This window comes from Phodopus roborovskii, unplaced genomic scaffold, assembly GCF_943737965.1.
Source record: "Phodopus roborovskii unplaced genomic scaffold, PHOROB, whole genome shotgun sequence".
Lineage (NCBI taxonomy): Eukaryota > Metazoa > Chordata > Mammalia > Rodentia > Cricetidae > Phodopus > Phodopus roborovskii.
The window spans coordinates 2,119,522-2,141,115 of record NW_026125554.1 but is presented as its reverse complement, the minus strand read 5'-3'; the positions used below and the strand labels follow the sequence as shown (position 1 = coordinate 2,141,115).

General features: G+C 54.9%; 1 protein-coding gene across 1 annotated transcript; it reads left to right on the top strand.

Moving 5' to 3' along the window:
* The first annotated feature begins 1,621 nt into the window (after positions 1–1,621).
* Hcn2 (hyperpolarization activated cyclic nucleotide gated potassium and sodium channel 2) lies at positions 1,622–21,546 on the top strand. The gene is made up of 8 exons (XM_051177458.1): positions 1,622–2,163; positions 9,856–10,279; positions 11,554–11,715; positions 13,669–13,887; positions 15,481–15,627; positions 19,137–19,377; positions 19,545–19,709; positions 20,272–21,546. Exons 1-8 carry the CDS (start codon positions 1,622–1,624, stop codon positions 20,952–20,954), a joined length of 2,583 nt encoding a protein of 860 aa, XP_051033415.1. The 3' UTR covers positions 20,955–21,546.
* Positions 21,547–21,594: the final 48 nt, after the last annotated feature.

The following is a 21,594-nucleotide window of genomic DNA, read 5'->3' as shown; positions in this document are numbered from 1 at the left end:
GGCAAAACAGTTTACTGGTATGTTAGGTCCTCTAACAGCCTGCAGCCAGGCTGCCTCCTCCCCTGCATTCAGCCACAAGCCCTGGAGCTCTGGCAACCTGCCCAACTGACATCTTCCCAGGGTGAACATAAAAGATCCCCCTTCATCTGGAACAGGCATGTTTCCTGGGGCGGACCACAGCCTGGCACTGTCAACTCTGGTGTTCAAATGTGGAGGCCAGAGGGGTGGTAGGGGGCGTCTCTGGAGTCCCCAGGGTTGGGGCAGCCCATCTGTGTCAGATGAGGACATGTAGCTGGCACAGCATACCCCTGACACTACCGAACACCTACTGTGAGCAGCCACAAGTCATAGCTTCATCCTATGACATTCAGGCCAGAAATGGTGAAGGCTGGAGGGACCTTGAGGACCCATGAAGGACCAGAGGGTTCAAGAGAACATAGGAAGGACTAGGAAGACCTAAGGGGTCAGGAGGGGACCCAGAAGCATCAGGAGAGTCTAAGAGGGGCCAGGGAGCTTAAACGTGAACTTAGGTGGAACAAGGGAAATGAGATGTAGGGGGAGGAGGCAGGAGAATCTAAGGGGCCTAGAAGAGTCTGCAGCATAAGAACTGTCTTCTTACCAATTCCCAGCTAACTTTTCCCTGGGTTGCCGCCCCACCCCCACCCTCCTAACAAAATCCTTTCCACTCTGTGAAGATGGGTGGGTACCTAGAGCTAGGTCTGGTGTCACCTGGCACATTGGCTGAGGCTACAGCTTAGGACCCCCCCCCAGAAGCCAAAGTCTCCCCAGAGCTGGGGTAGAGGGTATAGACTGTAGCTGAGGCTTAATTAAGTCAAGGGGATAGAGAAGGGCTCCGTGGAGGGCAGGGGGATCAAGACAGAAGTTGAGCCTGGATCCCCTGGAGACCTCTAAGGATCGCCATACCTGGGATCCCTCACTATGCTGAAGGGCACCTTTTGGGGACGAGGTCGCCAGAAGCCACAGGAGGTTCTATCTACTATGCTTTTGTTGCCGGACTTTGCCTCGGTTTCCCCAGAAGCAGGGCTTCGAGGGACTGAACTTAGATCCCAGAATGATCTCAGTCCTTCCCACACATATTGTAGATTTCTGTAGCGAAGGTGGTGAAAGCGACAGAGCCAGGGATCTGGTGGCCTCCGGGAACACACTTTTATTATGGAATCTGGCACCTTGAGCCGAGAAAGGGTTGCCACCTGCAGACTTAGCGTCAGCGGTTGCCCCGCCCGCGGTGTCCTGGGGACCGGGGAGGGAGCCCCAGAGCTGACCAGGGCCTGGTCTGCATCGCGCGCAGAGGCAGGGTCTGGCAGGCTGTGCTGGGTGACCTTGGGTGCGTCCTTGGCCTCAGTTTCCCCTGGGGAACCAAGTCTGAGCGCACTTCCAAGGTCTCGGGGAGCTGACTGGCCTTGAGCCTGCCTGCTGACGCTAGCCTTAGTTTCCCCATCCATCCCCGTGTGGGGGTGGGGGTAGCGCAGGTGGAGGCGGGGCTCCCGCCCCCGCCCCTCCCCCGCGAGAAAGAGGCCCCGCCCCTGACTCCGCCCTCCCTTGGGCTCGGCCGGCGGCGGCGGCGGCCGCTCCGCTCCGCACTGCCCGGCGCCGCCTCGCCATGGATGCGCGCGGGGGCGGCGGGCGGCCCGGCGACAGTCCGGGCGCGACCCCCGCTCCAGGGCCGCCGCCGCCGCCCGCGCCCCCTCAGCCTCAGCCACCACCCGCGCCACCTCCGAACCCTACGACCCCCTCACACCCGGAGCCGGTGGACGAGCCCGGCCCTCGCGCTCGGCTCTGCAGCCGTGACAGCTCCTGCACCCCCAGCGCGGCCAAGGGCGGCGCGAATGGCGAGTGCGGGCGCGGGGAGCCGCAGTGCAGCCCCGAGGGCCCCGCGCGCGGCCCCAAGGTGTCGTTCTCATGCCGCGGGGCGGCTTCGGGGCCCGCGGCGGCCGAGGAGGCGGGCAGCGAAGAGGCGGGCCCGGCGGGCGAGCCGCGCGGCAGCCAGGCCAGTTTCCTGCAGCGCCAATTTGGGGCTCTTCTGCAGCCCGGCGTCAACAAGTTCTCCCTGCGGATGTTCGGCAGCCAGAAGGCCGTGGAGCGCGAGCAGGAGCGCGTGAAGTCGGCGGGGGCCTGGATCATCCACCCCTACAGCGACTTCAGGTGCCGCCTCCGGGAGGGGCCCGTCCTTGGCGCGCCCGGGAGAGGGCGGGGCGCCGCGTCCCGGATGGTGACCTCCGGGTGGTGGCAGTTCGGGGCACAGGACTGGGAGTGGGGGGGAGTCTCCTCTCGGTGACCTCGGGCGCTCCCAGGACCCGCCCCCAAGGGACTGTGGTGTGCAGAGGCTCCGCCCTTTTAGAGTCCTGGGGTGAAGGGGTCCCAGGCGCGCCCCCTCCCGCGCGCCCTAGCTGCGGTGGGTGCGCGCCGCGGCTGCAGGGCCAGGGTCAGAGCGCAAAGGGGCGGAGAGGACGAATAGAGGGGAACGTGGGCTCCCGGAGGCCGCGGAGTAGGAAAAAGGATGGATAGAAAGAAGGAAGGAAGGAAGGAAGGAAGGAAGGAAGGAAGGAAGGAAGGAAAAGAAAGGAAAGGCGCATGGGAAGGACGCGCCCTGGAGGCTACAGGGAGGGGGTTATCAAGCGGACGCCGCGCGTTCCCACGGTCTCCGCTTGAGCCTGGGGCGGGCGCATCCCAAGTCCTCACACATCCTGGGAGTGTGGATATGGACGTGGCCTGAGTTGGCTGCTGCGTGCAGCGGACGGCGCTGGCGCAGGGCCACGACCCGCGTGTTTGCGTCTGTTTCTCCTTTCCGGGCAAGCTTGCAATGTGATGCCCGCTGGGGTCCTGGGGGGGGGGGCGTGTGCCTGCGGATCAAGAGGAGGCGTGTCCCTAGGGGTGTGGCTGGTGGGTCTCTAGAAGTACCTGTTGGGATGCTGGCTGTGTCCGCGCGCGTGTGTCCCGGGTGGATGTACACCCGCGGGCCTTAGGGAGAGCTGCGTGCAGGAAATGCAGGCGACTGTCCCTTTCTCCGGTGACAGTTGGGATGTGGATTTGTGGACAGGGTGCTCCGCTATTCTGGAAAACTGTAGCCTGAAGTTTCAGTACCACGGACAGCGAGACCTACTGCGGCTCCTGCTAGTCTGGAGTTCAGGTCTCTTTTCCCTATAGGCCGGAGTCTCCTGAGACATTGACTCTTGAACAAGGGTGGTTCAGTGGTGACGCTCCCTTTCTGTCATTTCTCTTTATCTCTAGTGCTTGATAATTGAGCACGCAGAGGCCCAGGAACAACCTCCCTGAGACCAGGAACCTGGGTTTGGGGAAGAGGCACCCGTGTGTGTGTGTGTGTGTGTGTGTGTGTGTGTGTGTGTGTGTGTGTGTGTTCACGCGCGCGCGCGCACATTCTGGACCAACAGTTGTTCTTGCATAGCCTGGTCTGAGGCTTGCTTCACAGATTTCCAGGCTTGAGAACTGGACCCTGGGCATTTGTTCTATTCCCACCAGTGAAATGGCACAAGAGAGGGCAGGCCTGCCAAATCTTCATGGTTGGTGCATATGAATGGAGTCTAGTGCCAGCCAGCCAGAGAAAGGCATCTGGGGGCAGGCTGTGGGGACTACTCCCACCCCAGCCTCACCCTTATGCCCAGGTTACAGGTGGGGGACATAAGGCCAGCCTTAGGCTTGGGTTCTTAGCTGCAGTGGTGACATGTGGCTGGTTTGGGGGTACATGGGGAGTGTAGGCTGAAAGAAGAGCTCCTGTCATTGAGACCCTGTGGGTACAGATGCCTTAGGGGCCCTGTACATACTGTAGCTGCTATAAGCCCCTAACTGGGGATAGGTTCACAGGCCTGGACAGCCAGAGTATAAAATAGGGGATGAGCAAACAGAGAAGGGACAGAGGCTGTAATTGATGTTAAAGGAGTCAGTGTAGCCATCAAATTTCAAAACTGGTTCATGGGGCCACCCACCCTTCATGTCTGAGAACTTGTACTTTTCTAGAACCTTCAGATTCAGTGTTGACCAAGACAGATCTCCAGAGCCTCTAGGGGCTGTGGGGCTGTTGGAAACACCATGTAAGTGTTGACTGATAACAGATAGATTGATTGTTTGATTTTGGTCTTCCCGGGTGGACCCCAGGCTAGTTCTACTGATGAACCAGGCATGCCCTAAGCTCACTTTACTTTTTGTCCTGAGACAGGCTTTTACTAAATTTTTTGGTAGCCTTGAACTTAGCACCCTCTTGACTCACTTTCCTGAGGTGACAGATGTGCTTTAACAACAACAAAAAAAGGAAGATCCCACCCCAAGCCTGGGTGAGGAAGAGCTATTCAGTCATTGTTGTGCTTCAGGCTGATGGTGGGCCTGCAGAGAAGTGGGCAGGGACCTACTGTCTCCATCCAGGAGCTGTGCATGTCCCTCTGTAAGCTATGACTTGTTCCCCAGCGTCTCTGTCCTGTGACTTGGCTGGCACGCCTGACGGATGGAACTTTATTGGTTGCTGACTAGGAACTGGTTCACCCCGCCCAGGCAGGAGGGGAGATGGAGTCCCTGAAGGGCAGGGCTGTGGGATGTCAGGGGCCTAGGGCATCAGTTTGCCTGTAGCATTCAGTCCACAGGGACTTTAGGAGCCACGTTCTTAGCAGAATTCTGCACTAGAGTCCCCTAGGACTGCAAGGCACCTAGGGGACCACTTTAGGCTTCTCTGCCTCATTTTCCCAAGATGTGAGGAGGTTGTAGTGGTGGGGGGTAGAAGGGGCAGGTTTGATGGTGTCTGGAAGGATCTTCTACCCTTCCAGTTGATAGACAGAACTTTGTCTGAGCTGTGCCCAGACAGCTAAAATTATTATTTCAGTTCTTATTACATTCATGCATTGTGTGTGTGGGCACCACAGTGCCCATGTGTTCTTCAGAGGACAACTTGTGGGAGTCAGTTCTCTCCTACCATGTGGGTCCCAGGGATTGAACTGGGTTTGTCAGGTTTTGGTGGCTGTGGCTTTTATCCAGTGAGCTGTCTCACTGCCCCCACTCTTCCTTTAAAATAAATGGGGGTGGCACTGGGACAGGGTCTCCTGAAGCCCAGGCTTGACTTAATCTCATTATGTATTGGAGGATGACAGGAATGTGACCCAGGCCTTTGTGACATGCTAGGAGAAAACTGCCTCCCAGTGTGAGATTCCCCTTCTGTAGCCAGGCCCACCTTCCCCTTAAGACACCTGCTTCATCTTCCCAGGTACTAGGATCACAGGCAGTTGCCACCTCACCCAGTTTTACCTGGTTCTTCTGAGCATCAACCCTGGCCCTGGGAAGGTCCTAAAAGCTTCTATGGAGAAGCAAGCTCCGGGAACCTTGGGGAAAGTGTTCCAGGTCTGGATGCCCATGCTCAGACTGGGTGTGATGCCTGGGGAAGAAAGGGGATAGGGCCAAACGTCCCTTGGAAGATGTTAGAACTAGTCCAGACCTGTAGACTGTGGTTCTGAGCCTGCCACATCCCCCCACTAGATGGCCTGGGGTCAGTGTGAGGTCAGGATTTTGCTTCCTGCATATAAATCCCTGGAAATGGGCCTTGTGTCAAGGCTCTAGAGTAAATCCCGTTACCGAGGAGGTGGGGTTTGGGCATGCACCTGCCTCACAGATGGGAGTGTTGGGACTCCGGAACTCAGTGCTGTGAAAGAAGGCTTTGAGGAGGGGTTGAGATTAGGGTGGTCCCCCTCTTCTATACCCCAAGGCTGTCACTTCAGTGTTGGGGGGTTCCCCTTTCCTCAGCCTGGTCTTCTCTGCCCTTAAGACACCCTTTGGTTCAGCCTCCAACACACTCAGTACAGCATCAGATGACTCTCACCCCCTTAGCCACCCTGACATTCCTGAGTTGAGTGAGACAGATTGTAGTCTCCTTACCCAGACTGGGGTGTCCCAGCCCTCTGCAGATTCCATTTTTTCCAGGTCCCTCTGCCTCCACTCATGGTGGCCTCAGGACCTTTGTACTAGCTATTCTGACTGCCTGGGCACCACCTCTCCCCTATATCATCAGCCCTTGAATGCTGCCTCCTCCAAGCAGCCTTCTCTCACACCCTGGCATCTAGTACAATCCTTCTTGATGGTCATAGGACCCATAGGACCTGGGGGTTGGAGTGTGCAGCCTGTGTGTAGCTATCTGCTGTCCCTGGGTACTGTGTGTCCCTGGTACTTATCATACAATGGGCCTTTATAGATGTCTGCACATGAGACTCCAGCTGTCTCCTCACCAGGTCCCAGGTCTAACCTGACACCTGCTCTGGGGACTCAGCAGGCTCAGACCCTGATCCTCTGTCCAAGCCTGGCCCATAATCCCTGACCCCCGGCCTGTAATCCCTCCAGCTTTGCTTGGATCTATGATCCCAGACAGCTTCTTTCGGCTGCATCTCGGAACTGCCTGCAGAGATGTGGCTGTCCTTGTTGGTCCATGCAGGTCTGACCTTAGCTACCAGAGGTCAACAACCAGCTCATAGGATCCCAACTGTCCCAGTGGGGGGCTGTGACCCACCCCAGCAGGGGTTTTTCTCTGTTAACCTGTGAGCCATGGGCCTCAGTTTCCCTGTTCGGAGCTGAGAATAAATGGGCAGCTAAGGGAGAACAGAGTTCATTCGGTGTCAGCCATCCAAAATCCACATATGGGTAGGAGAGAGTATGGGCTGAGAGTCAGCAAGAGAGACTCCTCTTGTTTCCCAACAGATCTGCCCTCTGACCCCTGAGCCCAGGCCACAGCATGGTTCTGAGAGTCATCAGGACTCATTGTTGTTTATTAGGGAATTTACTTAGTTTTGTTTGAGATGGTCTCATGTAGCCCAGGCTGGCCTCAAGCTCACTGTGCAGCTAAGGATTGATCCACCTGTATCCTGAACTCTTGATTCTCCTGCATTGACTTCCCAAGTTTTTGAGTGTTGGGATGATAGGTGTACACCTGTCAGATGACTGACCTGTTCCCAGAGGTCCCTGAGGTGCCTGCTGGGGAAAGGGTAGAGAAGGTGGAAATGCTACTCAAGGATCCACAGCCTAGAGAAGTTTGAGTTGTACCTGGACGACCTGCCATCCTGGGTCCTGTCTCCTCACACTAGATGTCATGGCTTCGGGCTGGCGAGATGAGGGTGAGGCCACAAGGACAGTCACCACCTGTTCTGTCTGTGTCACTGGGGGAAAGCAGGCCATACCAAGTGACCTGGAGATGCGTCACTGAGGGAGGTTCCGGGCAGAGTGGCTGGGGACAGAGGGCAGTCTCAGTCTTGGGATCCATTTCCCCCTGGGCAAGCCCTGGGCCTCAGTGAGAAGTATGCCTGGGCCTGACCACCCCAGGAAGGGAGGAGAAGGGGAGTGTGTGTGTGGCTGCAGCCTAGAAGGAGGGGCCTGCCGTGGCCTGCAGACTGTTCTCTAGGTCCCTCTAACAGTTTCTAAGCCTCCTTCCCATCACTCCCCAAGTGGTTTCTCGGCCCACTGCCACAGATAGGTACTGGCCCACCAAGGATGATATGTAGGTTGTCCTGGTGATTTCTAGTCCCTGTTGATCTTTAGTTGATCTCCCTTCAAAGAAGGCATCTTCAATCCACAAAGGGAGAGGTTGGGGCCAAGATTTATGATGGATTCCAGGGTCAGCAGTTCAGTGTCTTGATCAACAGGATCTCTCATCAAGTCTAAGCCACCAATGGCGATCCAGATCCATGGCCAAATTTAAAGCAGTTATTTAAGGCTGAGAGACGTCCCACGAGGCTCTTGAAGAGAAGTGGGGTGGGGGGAGGGGTTGGTTTTTTCACTCAGAGGGTTGGCTCATAACCTACTATAACTCTAGCTCCTGGGGAATTAGACACCCTCTTCTGGCCAGCTTGTGCTTTGCACTCACATGTGCAGGACAGCCCCCACCCCAGATGTACAAACATACACGTAATTTAAAAAGAAACATCTTTGAGCTGGGCGGTGGTGGCGCACACCTTTAATCCCAGCACTCAGGAGGCAGAGGCAGGTGGATCTCTGTGAGTTCAAGACCAGCCTGGTCTACAGAGTGAGTTCCAGGACAGGCTCCAAAGCCACAGAGAAACCCTGTCTCGAAAAAAACAAACAAATAAATAAAAAATAAAAAGAAATATCTTTAAATATGTTATTTGCTTTTTCTCTTGAGGTCTGATAGATCCCTCCCCACCACCACCACCACGTGATGTTGTCCCTCAGCTCCAGAGGTCTTGTCCCCACCAAGACATCACACATGGACTAAATCCCCAAATCCTTCCCAAAAGGACTTCACTCCATATGAGGCAAGAAGAGGCTAAGGTTCCCAGAGAACAAAGCTTTCCCAAGGTCACTTGTGCATGGCAGGTGCCAGCACAAGGCTGTCCTGAGAGACACTGGGTGTTTGTTGTCCAGCTGTTGGCTCTCACAGTCTGAGCTGCTAAGAATGCCCTAGTACAAGTCACTCTTTAATTTTCTCTCTCTCTTTTTTGGACTATTTCCTTGAGCTCAGTTCTCTGAAGAGGAGTGCTGGTCACCCACTGGGCACGGTGTTTATAACTGTACCCACGAGGTGCAGGCCAGAGGAAGGACCCAGCTCACAGGCCAGCATTGAGACAGCGGCTCCAGACACTGGGCCCCTGATGCACATTACTTCTCTGAGCTGATTCAGACGAGTTGCCTAGCCCTTGTGCTCTAGAAACAGTGGACTCTGTGCCTGTGGGAAGCCCCAAATTCCTTTGCCTGATGACAGACCTCTAGAGGTGCAAGGGGGCTGACACTGTTTAGATGTGAGGAGACCCCTCTCCATTTTTTTGCTTGTTTTGAGACAGGGTCTCACTATATAGCCTTGGCTGACCTGGAACTCACAGAGATCCCCCTGCATCTTCCTCCTGAGTGTTGAAACTATATGTGTGTGCCACCACACCTGACCTATTTCTAGAAATCTTAATCCTCCTGCCTCTCCTCTCAAGTGCTGGGGTGACAACTGTGCCCACCATGCCTAGCTCTCCAAAGTGTTTCTTGAGGTGACCAGCAGAGCTGTGCCCTACAAGAGCAGTGGCCTCACCATGGTGTGGGCCCTGCAGCTCTTGGCAGAGAAGAGATTGGCTGATGGAAGCCCCCCCCTGCTCCTACCTGGCTCTCAGTCTCCCACCCACACCCAGTGGTGTGCCACCTACCAGCTCCCATCCACTCCCATCCTTTTTGAAGGCCAGATTTGTGCCAGGCACATTGTCCCTCTTTGGTCATGTGAAGTGTTTAATCTATTTTGAGCCTTCTCTGCGGTCTGGAGATACCTTCAAGGCAAGGTCAGAGTGAGCCAGAGAGGGACCCTGGCTGCCTGGGGTCAGGGGGCTGCCATAAGGACGTCCAGTCCTTGCCACACAACAAGACCTGGAGTTGTGGAGGCTGCATTAGGATCTGAGGTCCTGCAGACCACATAAGGGCTGGGGTCCCAGAGAGAGACCACCTTAGGGACCACCTTGGATTGGGGTCCCAAAGACTACATTAGGGTTTGCCAGAGACCTACCTCAGAGCTGGGGTCCTAAAGACCACCTTAGGGTTGGGATCTCAGAAAGAAATCACCTTATATTGGGGTTCTGGAGACCACCTTAGGGTTGGGATCCTGGAGACCACATTAAGATTGGGGTTCCAGGGACCCATCTCAAGGGTGTAGTACAGAAGACCATCTTAGGGTTGGAGTCTCAGAGCCCATCCTGGGGTTGTGGCCAGAGACCCACTCCAGCTTGGGGTCCCAGAGGCCATTTTAGGATTGGAGCCAGAGACTACCTTAGGGTTAGCGTCCCAGAGAGACCGCCCAAAGCACCCTGGGCTGGGGAAGAAGGTATGCCTGCCAAGGCCGGGAGGTGTGAGCATCCTGCCTGTCCCCAGGTTCTACTGGGACTTCACCATGCTGTTGTTCATGGTGGGAAATCTCATCATCATCCCAGTGGGCATCACTTTCTTCAAGGACGAGACCACTGCGCCGTGGATCGTCTTCAACGTGGTCTCGGACACTTTCTTCCTCATGGACTTGGTGCTGAACTTCCGTACTGGCATTGTGATTGAGGACAACACGGAGATCATCCTGGACCCGGAGAAGATAAAGAAAAAGTACCTGCGCACGTGGTTCGTGGTAGACTTTGTGTCGTCCATCCCAGTGGACTACATCTTCCTCATCGTGGAGAAAGGCATCGACTCCGAGGTCTACAAGACGGCGCGTGCACTGCGCATCGTGCGCTTCACCAAGATCCTCAGCCTGCTGCGGCTCTTGCGGTTGTCGCGGCTCATCCGCTATATCCACCAGTGGGAGGAGGTGAGGGGCAGGGAGACCAAGTGTGGGTGGAACCCCAGCAACATGTTTTGGGGCAGAACTGGAGCTATAATTGAAGTCAGGGCCACCAGAGATGTGGAGTTCAGGGATGCTGGGCTCGGGGTATGAGTGGGGCTTTGGCTATGGACCAGGCAAAGGATGCAGGGATATGGTCACGAAGGATGTTAGAGACTAAGTCTAAGGGTTGGCAATGGGCCTTAGATGTACAGTCTTGGGTGGGGGTGGGACCTCAGGCTTCTGTGGGGTCAAAGTCTATTCTGTGGGTTGAACCAATCATCTGAGGGTGGGACCTTGGTGTGAGTGTGGCCATGGCTTTAGGGCCAGAGTCTTGACTTGGGGTGGCCATGAGAGACATGGACACTAATACTGTGGGTGCGGGACTTTGGCATGGGTGGAGGTCACAAGAAACAGACAAGGGCTGCAGGACTGGGGCTTTGGGGTATATTGGATCAAGCACTTGGGCAGGACCAGAGCTATGAATGTGGGGCCCACATGGATGCCAATTCTGGGAGTGCAAGGGCCTTGGGTTGTGGGTGTGACAAGGCTGAGGATCATGAGAACCAGGGCCAAAGCCTCTATAGGGAATGAAGATTGGCATCTTAGGGCAGAGTCAAAGCTGTAGGGTGGGACCTCTATTCCCACCAAAGGCAGGCAGAGATGCCAAGAGCATTGGGCAGGGCCCTTTCTATCGGAACCCTTAAGGGAAGTGCAGTTCGCCTGCGATGGAAAGCCTAGAGTTGGATCACAGGAAGATGAACACATTGCTAGATTAAAGATGGTAGACAGGCGCCATCTCATATTGTGGTTATAAGCTCAGGAGCAGGGCTGGAGGACAGGCAGTCTTGGGAACCCCCACGGAACCCCTCCTCCCTCATGGGGACACTAGATGTTGGAGAGTCCTTCAGATAGTCCCTCCCAGTGCTCTGTTAAATGTGGGAGAAAGAGGCTCAGACTTCTCTAGTTCCCTGACTCCCAAATTCAAGATCCCTCACTCTGACCCTCTCCTCTCCTGTGGCCACTGGAGGAACCTAGAGGACTGGCAGGTGGGGACAGAACTTGGGCAGGATGAGTCAAGACATTCTGAGGGGTGGTGGGTGAGGTAGACTGGGTAGAATTCAGAGCAGAAGTGGTTGGGGGAAGGTACAGAGAGTTTCACTAACCTTGGACAAAAGGGTCCAGGATTGAGCAAGCAGGGTGTGGGGTAGGAGCAGAAGTGGGGAGGAACCTGGGACTCTCATGGTCATGCCCCCTCTCAGATTTTCCACATGACCTACGACCTGGCAAGTGCGGTGATGCGCATCTGTAACCTGATCAGTATGATGCTCCTGCTCTGCCACTGGGACGGCTGCCTGCAGTTCCTGGTGCCCATGCTGCAGGACTTCCCCAGCGACTGCTGGGTGTCCATCAACAACATGGTGGTGAGTGCTCCCCGGAGGAGCCGGATAGCGCCCCCCAGAGGCCTCCAGGGACAGCACAGCTCCCACTTGCCCTTGTGCCCTGTGCTTCTGTGGGTAGAGCAGTTCCCGCCTGCTGTGGAGGCTGATACCCACTAGGGCCCCCTGGTGACTCCCTGAGGGAAAGGACCTCTGTGCCCAATATCTGACAGTACCCCCTGGGATCCTTAGCCCTCTTGCCCAGTGTCTGTCTGATGTCCTACCATTGTCCCTAGGAGCCTCCAGAGGCAGCTCAGTAGCTATTTTTCAATCTCAGCACTCTTCTTACTTTAAAAAATGTTTTACTTAGCCAGCGATGGTGACACACACACGCCTTTAATCCCAGCACTCAGGTGGCAGAGGTAGGCAGATCTCTGTGAGTTTGAGGCCAGTCTCAAACTTGTTTCATTTTATGCATGTGTTTGCCTGTATGTGTGTATGTGCAGAAGCAGAGGTCAGAAGAGGGTATCAGATCTCCTGGAGCTGGAGTTATAGGTGTGGGTGCCAGAGAACTGAATTGGGGTCCACTTCAAGAACAGTGAGTGCTCCTAACCAGCTAAGCCTTCTCCCCGGCCTCCCCTTACTTGTTTGTTTAAAAGAGTTCATATTAGGTTTCTTTATTGTTATTTTTAAAATTATGTGTATGGGTGTGGGTATATGCACCTGAGTGCAGTACTCTCCAAGCCCAGAAGAGGGCATCAGATCCCCTGGAGCTGGAGTACAAGTGGTGTGAGCTCTGAGAACTGGACTTAGGACCTCTGGAAGAGCAGCTCTGAATTGCTGAGCCATCAGAGGCTCCAGTGCCTCTTACATTTTTGTAGTGAGCGTTTCATGTAGCCCAGGCTGACCTCAAAACCCATTAGGTAGCTGAGGATCACCTTGATCTTATAATCATCCTGCCTCTACTTCCAGAGCGCTGGATGGCAAGTGTGTGTTTCCCAGCTTCTCTTTTTGTCTTTATATAAATGTATTTTAAATAAAAGAACCTTCAGATGGGAAAGTTGTTACCATCAGCCCTAAGAAGTAACAGCTCCAAGTTGTCCCTGTGTCTGCATCACAGACAATTAAAAGATACTGTACAGCCCAGGTAGAAGTCTCTGCCAGCTTCTAAGAGAGGCAGGTGTACCATGATAGCAAGGCTAGCAATAGAAAAGGAGCAAGAATGTCTCAAAATAGAAAGTAAAAAAGTGGGCTGGGTGTGGTCAGCAGTAGAGCCCCTCCTTGAATCCCCCAGTGAGGGGCAGGGGCATGGTCAGGAGTGGAGCCCTGCCTAGAGTCCTTCAGTGAGGATAAAGGACATGGCTCAGTGATGAGGACCAGCATAGCATCCCTGTGGCCTTAGGTTTCATCCCTGGAACTGTGAAAGTGTGAGGGTAGTCTACAGCGAGGGTCGCACCACAGGACAGGGACACACGAGACCTTGGTGTGCATTGGTCAGGACACAGCAGGCAGGCATCAATGGAGTCAGAAGCTGGGTAGGGAGAACCCACAAGCACCACCCAAGAGCCTGGCACAGCTGCCCCTGCTGAGGAGCCCATTGTCCAGCTGCTGCCTGCACCAGCGGTTCCGTTTCCTGGACAAGCCCAGTGCCCCCCTTTAATGGTTGGGTCAGCTGGGGACATCCAGAAGTGGACCTCCCCTCCTTGCCCCTTGGGTGTTATTCCAGTGTTCCAGAGCTCTGAAATTGGCACTCTTGACCTTGAAGCTGCTTTAGCCAGAGTGCAGCCCTTTTGTGGCTTAGTTTGAAGTGAAGTGGGAGGTGGTATCGGGCCTATCCCTGCCAGCCTCACTGAGACCCGAGACATGTGACTGCCTGTGCCCTTTGCCTGGAACTGCCCTGGTTATCTTTATCAGAGAGCTCACCCCCCTCAAGTTCCCACAGGAAGGTGGGTAAGTGGCTTTATGGTCCTCCCCCAACCATCTCCGCTGACTTTACAGAACCACTCATGGAGCGAGCTCTACTCCTTCGCACTCTTCAAGGCCATGAGCCACATGCTCTGCATCGGCTATGGGCGGCAGGCACCTGAGAGTATGACGGACATCTGGCTGACCATGCTCAGCATGATCGTGGGGGCCACCTGCTATGCCATGTTCATTGGGCATGCCACTGCACTTATCCAGTCACTGGACTCATCACGGCGCCAGTACCAGGAGAAGGTCAGAGTGGGGAGGCTCTGTGTCAGGAGGTGGCCCCTGCCTTGGATATGAGGGGGAGGGCTTGCCCTGAGTCTGGAGACGGGGAGCAATACCTGGTTCTAAGAGCTCCTCTAAGTGCTCAGGACAGGGTCAAAGAAAAGCCCCGTGTTAGGACAGATGAGGTGAGCAAAGGAGCCCATGGGATTTAGAACCAACAAGTCTAGTCCCTAGGGCCTGGTTCTGAGCATTCTGGGGTGTCAGTGACATGTGAGTGGCTGGGCAACAGGGTGAACCTTTAGAGAGAGTAGAGTTACCAGCCATTTCTGTCTGTCCTCTGTACAAAGAGCTTGTCCTCTGGGCTGATGCTAGAGGCAGCTGCTTTGGAGCATATGGCAGTTGAAAGGGTAGGAACCTGGCCTTCAGCCACCTGCACCCTCGCTCTCTGCAATGGGTCTCAGTTCCCCACCCCCACAGTACCAGCCGGGTCACCCGGGCTCTGTGCCAGGTGCCTGAGTCCGGAAGCCTCCGTCTAGCACCCAAACATGAGCTGGTGCTGCCACCCACCCACCGTCACGGGGTCTGCTGAGATAAGGGCAGCTGTGGCTTAGAAATGGGGCTGGGGACAGCCTGGCACCCACACCCCAGCCCTGCTAGGGAGGGGCTGACTCTGTGTTGTTCCCCAGGTCCCAGGGGCAGGGCTTCTGAGGGAAGTCAGCATGCATACTGATGTTGACAATGTAGATAACCAAATCTCAGAAATACGAGCCCAACAACCTAAGGGACCTACACAATAGACTTTTTTTTTTTTTTTTTTTTTTTTTTTTTGGAAGATTTATTTGTTATGTATACAGTGTTCTGTCTGCATGTATCCCTGCAGGCCAGAAGAGGGCACCAGATCTCATTGCAGATGGTTGTGAGCCACCATGTGGTTGTTGGGAATTGAACTCAGGACCTCTAGAAGAGCAGCTAATGCTCTTAACCTCTGAGCCACCCCCCACAATAGACATTTTGAGAGACACAGTATCACGTAGCCCATGCTGGCCTCAAACTCACTCTACAACAGAGGATGACCTTGAACTCCTAACCCTCCCGCCTAGCAATAGGGTTAAAAATTAAATACTGGCCTAGACTCAGGTTTAAACACAAATACATTTGCTTACTGGGCATGGTGTCTCAGTCTCATCTCACCACTGGGAAGGCTGAGTTAAAATTCCAGGCTAGCCTGGGCTACAGAGTGAAACCCTACTCACACAACAAAACAAAACATGAGGGCCTGGGTGCGGGGCTCTGCCTGCAGTTCTGGCCCAGCATCTATTAAGTTCCACCCCAGAGTCATAAGCCTGTTGTGGTGGCACACATCTGTCATCCCAGCACTTGAGAGGTAGAGGCAGGACAATCAGGAATTCAGGGTCACCCTTGACTAGCTAGCAAGTTAAAGGCCAGCCTGGGCTACATGAAACCCTGTGTCAAAACAAAACAATCATTTGTCTTTGGTGTTGCTGGGCTTGGCATCTCCCCGGATCAGGCTGGACAGGGTGGTGTATCCCCGAGCTGGGTGGCACTGGGCTGGGCCTGTCTCTGGGACAAACACTGATCCTGCTCTCCTTCCCGCAGTACAAGCAAGTAGAACAATACATGTCCTTCCACAAGCTGCCAGCTGACTTCCGCCAAAAAATCCATGATTACTATGAACACCGGTACCAAGGGAAGATGTTCGATGAGGACAGCATCCTTGGGGAGCTCAATGGGCCACTGCGTGAGGTGAGGTGGCTGTGGCCACAGGACCTGGGGAGTCTCAGCCACACTCCAGCACCCCACACACCCACCTGAACCCATAGTCCCATGGACACTGACAGGGCATGTGTGGCACTCATGGGATAAGGTTGACCAGCTGTGGGTGCCCCTGGCCAACACCTGCCCACCTGCCAGCTTCAAGCACCAAACTATGGTCTCCCAGGTACAGGCTATGAAACACATCTGTGCAGTCATGCCCCCTCCCAGACCCTGGGGAGAATCCTTCATACTTCTCCTGGCATCTGGGACCCTTACTTATTTCATGTATATGAATGCTTTGCTTGCACATGTGCTTTTGGAAGCTAGAAGAGAACATTGGATCTCCTGGAACTGGAGACAGTTGCGGAGCTACCATGTGGTTGCTGGGAATCAAACCCAGACTCCCTGAAAGAACAGCCAGTGTTCTATCCACTGAGCCATCTCTCCGGCTCCCACCTTTTAAGTTTTTATTTTGCACATGTGCATGGGCCCACAAGTATGTACAGGTGCCCATGGAGGCCAGAAGAGGGTGTCTGATCCATTAGAGCTGCAGTTACAAGTGTTTGTGAGCTACCAGACATGGGTGCCCTCAGGATTGAGCAACAAACACTTCTTTCTTCTCTCTCTCTTTATGTGTATTGGTGTTTTGCCTGCATGTCTGTGTGAGGGTATTGGATCCTGGAACTGGAATGATAAACAGTTGTAAGCTGCCATGTGGGTGCTTGAATTGAACCCAGGTCCTCTGGAAGAGCAGCCAGTGCTCTTAACCACTGAACCATCTCTGCAGCCCTGAGCATCAAACACTCCTAAGCACTAAGGAACCTCTTGAGCCCTATCTCCTTTTTAAATGCACACATGGCACACACTCATGTGTCCATGTATGTGCACATGCAAATGTATGTGGAGGCCGGAAGACAGCTTGGGTATTGCCCTTGAGAGCACCAGACACTACAGCCACCACCACCCTCTTTTTTTTCTGAGACAGGGTTTCTCTGTATTGCTTTGGAGCCTGTCCTGGAACTCGATCTGGTTGGCCTCGAACTCACAGAGATCTGCCTGCCTTTGCTTCCTGAGTGCTGGGATGGGATTAGAGGCATGCACCACCAACACCTGGCCAGCCAACACCTTTTGAGACATAATCTCTCACTGGCCTGGAGCTCAGCAATTCAGCCAGCCAAGCTGGTCTCAGGGATCCTATCTCTGGATATACCAAGTGTACACTGGCACCCTCCTCTTTTTACATGAGTCTTGATGATGAACTACATTTTTTTTTTCTTTTAAAGATTTATATATTTTTTAGAGTTCTGTCTGCAGGCCAGAAGAGGGCACCAGGTCTCATTACAGATGGTTGTGAACCATCATGTGGTTGCTGGGAATTGAACTCAGGACCTCTGGAAGACCAGCTACTGTTCTTAACCACTGAGCCACCTCTCCAGCCCCAAGCATCTTCCTTCTTACTCTTTTAACTGTGCTCACAAAGCCCCCCCCCCAAGCTTGACTTCACCTTTGTAATTCTTCAAAGACCCCGTTTCCAATTTCCAAATAAAGTCCCATTCATAGGTTCTGGGCTCAAGACCTCAGCCCCAGCCCTACTGTTGGGCAGTGTCATAGGGGCAGTGGGTGGGAAAGAGCAATGATAATGCTCTGGGTGATTTGGGGCCGATGGGCTGAAGCAAGGGCAGCATGTCTATCCCAAGTGGAGAGCACAGCCAGGGCAGAGGTCCCAGGAGGGAATTACAGGAGGAGGCTGCCAAAGCTGGCAGGCCAGGCACCCATGCAGAGTCTTGGGGGCCTCGTGGCTCAGGGCCCGAGGCTGTGTGGGGCCATCCCAGGAGGCATCCTGTGGTTAATGGCCTCGGAGATGTTCAACAGTATTCAGTTGTTATACATTCTCACTGCTCCTTTGTAGAGAATGTAGCTTGCAGGCCACAGAATGCATGAAATGCATGGCTTTGCAGGGCATCCATCCACAGCTCTAGAACTTCACCAGTAACCCCCAGCTCTAGAACTTCACCAGTAACCCCAAGAAATATTTTTTGTTTTTGTTTTGGATTATTTTTTGTTTTTTTCAAGACAGGGTTTTTCTATGTAACCCTGACTGTCCTGGAACTCACTCTATAGACCAGGCTGGCCTTGAACTCAGCAATCCACCTGCCTCTGAGGGCTGGGATTAAAGGGATGCACCACCACAGCTCAGCCCTCTTTTCCATTATTTATTTATTATGTACACAGTGTTCTGTCTGCCTGTGTCCCTGCCGGCCAGAAGAGGGCACCAGATCTCTTTACAGAAAGTTGTGAACCATCATGTGGTTGATAGGAAATGAACTCAAGAACCTCTGGAAGGGCACTTTAACAACTAAGCCGTCTCTCCAGCCCCCTCCTTTCCAGTTTTTTGAGAAAGGTTTCACTCTACAGCACAGGGTGACCACAAATTTGAGGCAATCCTCCTGCTTTAGCTTCCTGAGTACTGTGGGATGACAGCCTGGGCCACATTGTCTGGCTTGGTTATTATTTCATATGTCCCTCTGACAACCTCCTTGGCAGGACCTCAGCTCACACCCCAGCCCTGTAGTGAATTGTGGAGCCCGGTCTCCTTCTCCATGGATTCTTGGCAATACCCTTGACTAGATCCAGCTATATAAAAGCACAAGCCTAAGCGTCCTGGCTGGGATTACATTTCATGTGTAGCTAGAGGCCAAGGATACATGTGGTACAGCCTCCTTTTCCTTCAAAAGTTTTTTCTTTTCTTTTTTTTTTTTTTTTTTTTTTTTTTTTTTGGTTCCTGGCTGTCCTGGAACTAGCTTTGTAGACCAGACTACCTTCCAATTCACAGACATCCGCCCGCCTCTGCCCCCCAACTGTTTGTTTTTATGAGACAGAGTCTCATGTAGCCCAGGCTGTCATAGAACTCACTATGTAGGTGAGAATGGCTTTGAACTCCTGATCCTCCTGCCTCTACCTCCAGTGTGCTTCAATGACAGACCTAAATGACCTGGTTTATTTGTTTGGTTTTTCGAGACAGGGTTTCTCTGTGGTTTTTGAGCCTGTCCTGGAACTAGCTCTTCTAGACCAGGCTGATCTTGAACTCACAGAGATCCGCCTGCTTCTGCTTCATGAGTGCTGGGACCAAAGATGTGCACCACCACCGCCCCGCTTCATGACCTGGTTTATGCCATGCTGTGGTTGGATACCAGGGATTGGATGCCAAAAGAGAGTCCTGCCTACTGAGCTTTGACTCTCCTTTGACCTTTTTGGATATTTGTGGTCTTGTTATCTACAAAGAGACCACATTTTACTTTCCCAGTCCAGTGTCACCCATTCCATGGTGGTGTGGGTACTCAGGGCTTTCCTGTATATTTTGAACCTGTCTCCTGAACCTGCCTCCAGTATCTGCCTAGGAAGTTGGATAGGAGCTAAGGGGCCACCCTCTAGCAGAGGAGACTGAGGGTCTTGAGTTACCAAGACAGTCACTCAGCCACCCTCCCTACCACCCACAGGAGATTGTGAACTTCAACTGCCGGAAGCTGGTGGCCTCCATGCCTCTGTTTGCCAACGCAGACCCCAACTTCGTCACAGCCATGCTGACAAAGCTCAAGTTCGAGGTCTTCCAGCCCGGCGATTACATCATCCGAGAGGGAACCATTGGCAAGAAGATGTACTTCATCCAGCATGGGGTGGTGAGCGTGCTCACCAAGGGCAACAAGGAGATGAAGCTGTCAGATGGCTCCTATTTCGGGGGTGAGCATTCCACAGCAAGGCCGAGGTCGGGATGGGAGTGGATGTGGACAGCTCCAACCCAGGGAGCCCCCAGTAGGATTTGAGACAGCAGCGGGTGGGCTTTGAGTAGGTGCTGGGTGGGCAGTTGTGTACCGTCAGCTACTGAGACTCCTCTCCTGGCTTTGCAGAGATCTGCTTACTCACAAGGGGCCGGCGCACGGCCAGTGTGCGGGCTGATACCTACTGCCGCCTCTACTCACTGAGTGTTGATAATTTCAACGAGGTGCTGGAGGAGTACCCCATGATGCGCCGTGCCTTTGAGACTGTGGCCATTGACCGCCTTGACCGCATCGGTGAGCTTCCAGACTGCCTGAGAGAGACCCAGGGCAGTAGAGGCATGGCATACAGAAAGGATGGGGTGTTGAGGAGAGTCCAGGTGATACAAGGGAAGGCGTCTTTCTAACGGGAACATAGCAGGTAAAGGCCTTGAGGTAAGGAGGCCTGAAGGACAGAGGCAAGAAGGGTCAGAAAGAGGGGGCCTGGTGGAAACAGCTCCAGCTCCATAAACCAGGCACATTAGGAGTGTGGAATATCCTGGGTTTGTTGGTAACATCTAGAAGGAGGCTGGTGGCCTGTGTCAGGCATATAGGGCTAATGACAAGACAATGGCTAGAATCAAGTGGGCCAGGGTGGGTCAGAGAACACACAGCAAGAGCTCATACACACCTGCACATGACCACATGACAGGGACTTTAGACAGATTGTGCTGGATACACTTGTGTACCTGCTGTAAGCAGCAGGCAGTTAGCATGCACAGGCCACGGGATAGGTCACAACTGTACACAGTGGGTGCTGTACTCATACCCGCTGCATAGGCAGGTGCCCAGGTACCGCTAACTCCTGCTTTGCCCACAGGCAAGAAGAACTCCATCTTGCTGCACAAAGTTCAGCACGACCTCAGCTCAGGTGTGTTCAACAACCAGGAGAATGCCATCATTCAGGAGATTGTCAAATATGACCGTGAGATGGTGCAGCAGGCAGAGCTGGGTCAGCGTGTGGGGCTCTTCCCACCACCACCACCACCGCAGGTCACCTCAGCCATCGCCACGCTACAGCAGGCCGTGGCCATGAGCTTCTGTCCGCAGGTGGCGCGCCCACTCGTGGGGCCCCTGGCACTCGGCTCCCCACGCCTCGTGCGCCGCACACCCCCAGGGCCTCCACCTCCGGCAGCCTCGCCAGGGCCACCAGCTGCCAGTCCCCCGGCCGCGCCCTCCAGTCCCCGAGCACCGCGGACCTCGCCCTACGGTGCACCGGGCTCTCCAGCTACGCGCGTGGGGCCCGCACTGCCCGCGCGCCGTCTAAGCCGCGCCTCACGCCCGCTGTCCGCCTCGCAGCCCTCGCTGCCCCACGGAGCGCCGGCGCCCAGCCCTGCGGCCTCCACACGCCCGGCCAGCAGCTCCACGCCGCGCCTGGGACCCGCGCCCACCGCCCGGACCACCGCACCCAGCCCGGACCGCAGGGACTCAGCCTCCCCCGGCGCTGCTGGTGGTCTGGACCCTCTGGACTCTGCGCGCTCGCGCCTTTCTTCCAACTTGTGACCCTTACGCAACGCCCCGCGGGCCGGGCGGGGCCATCATCCACACCAAAGCCATGCCTCGCGCCGCCCGCCTGTACCTGTGCAGAAGCCATAGAGGGACGTAGGTAGCTTAGGCGGCGGGCGGCCCTGCGCCCGGCTGTCCTCCCCATCGCCCTGCGCCCATCCCCATCGCCCTTGCCCCAGCGGCGGCCGCACACGGGAGAGGGAGGGACGCAATCACCTCGGTGCCTCAGCCCCAATCTGGGACGGGGCCGGGGCCGCCCTGGCCGAAGACCTGGCTGTGCCCCGCACCTGCGGTGGCCACCGAAGAGGGGTTTGGATCAAGTGCAATACTCGGCCCGCCGGCTTCCCGCTGCCCTAGCCCGGCAAGCTCACGCAATAACCAGCCCAGCCCCTGCCCACGCGTTCGAGTGACCTCCCTCGGGCACCCAGGGGCGGGCATCACAGCCAAGCCGGCGTGGGGGCGAGGCTGAGTCCCCGCCGTCGCCATGAATGTACTGACAGCCGAGGCAGCAGCGGCCCCCACGCCCCATTAACCCACACCCCATTCCGCGCAATAAACGACAGCATTGGCGCCCAGCGCCGCGTCTTGATTGCTTGGTGGGTTTGCGCGATGTCAGAAAATGGCAGCTGGCAAAGAG

Excerpts from the sequence above, each read along its gene's own strand:
- Hcn2 (XM_051177458.1), top strand. The coding sequence starts at position 1,622 with ATGGATGCGCGCGGGGGCGGCGGGCGGCCCGGCGACAGTCCGGGCGCG. Across the intron at positions 13,888-15,480 it reads GGCGCCAGTACCAGGAGAAG|TACAAGCAAGTAGAACAATA; the intron begins GTCAGAGTGGGG and ends TCCTTCCCGCAG. Across the intron at positions 19,710-20,271 it reads TGACCGCCTTGACCGCATCG|GCAAGAAGAACTCCATCTTG; the intron begins GTGAGCTTCCAG and ends CTTTGCCCACAG.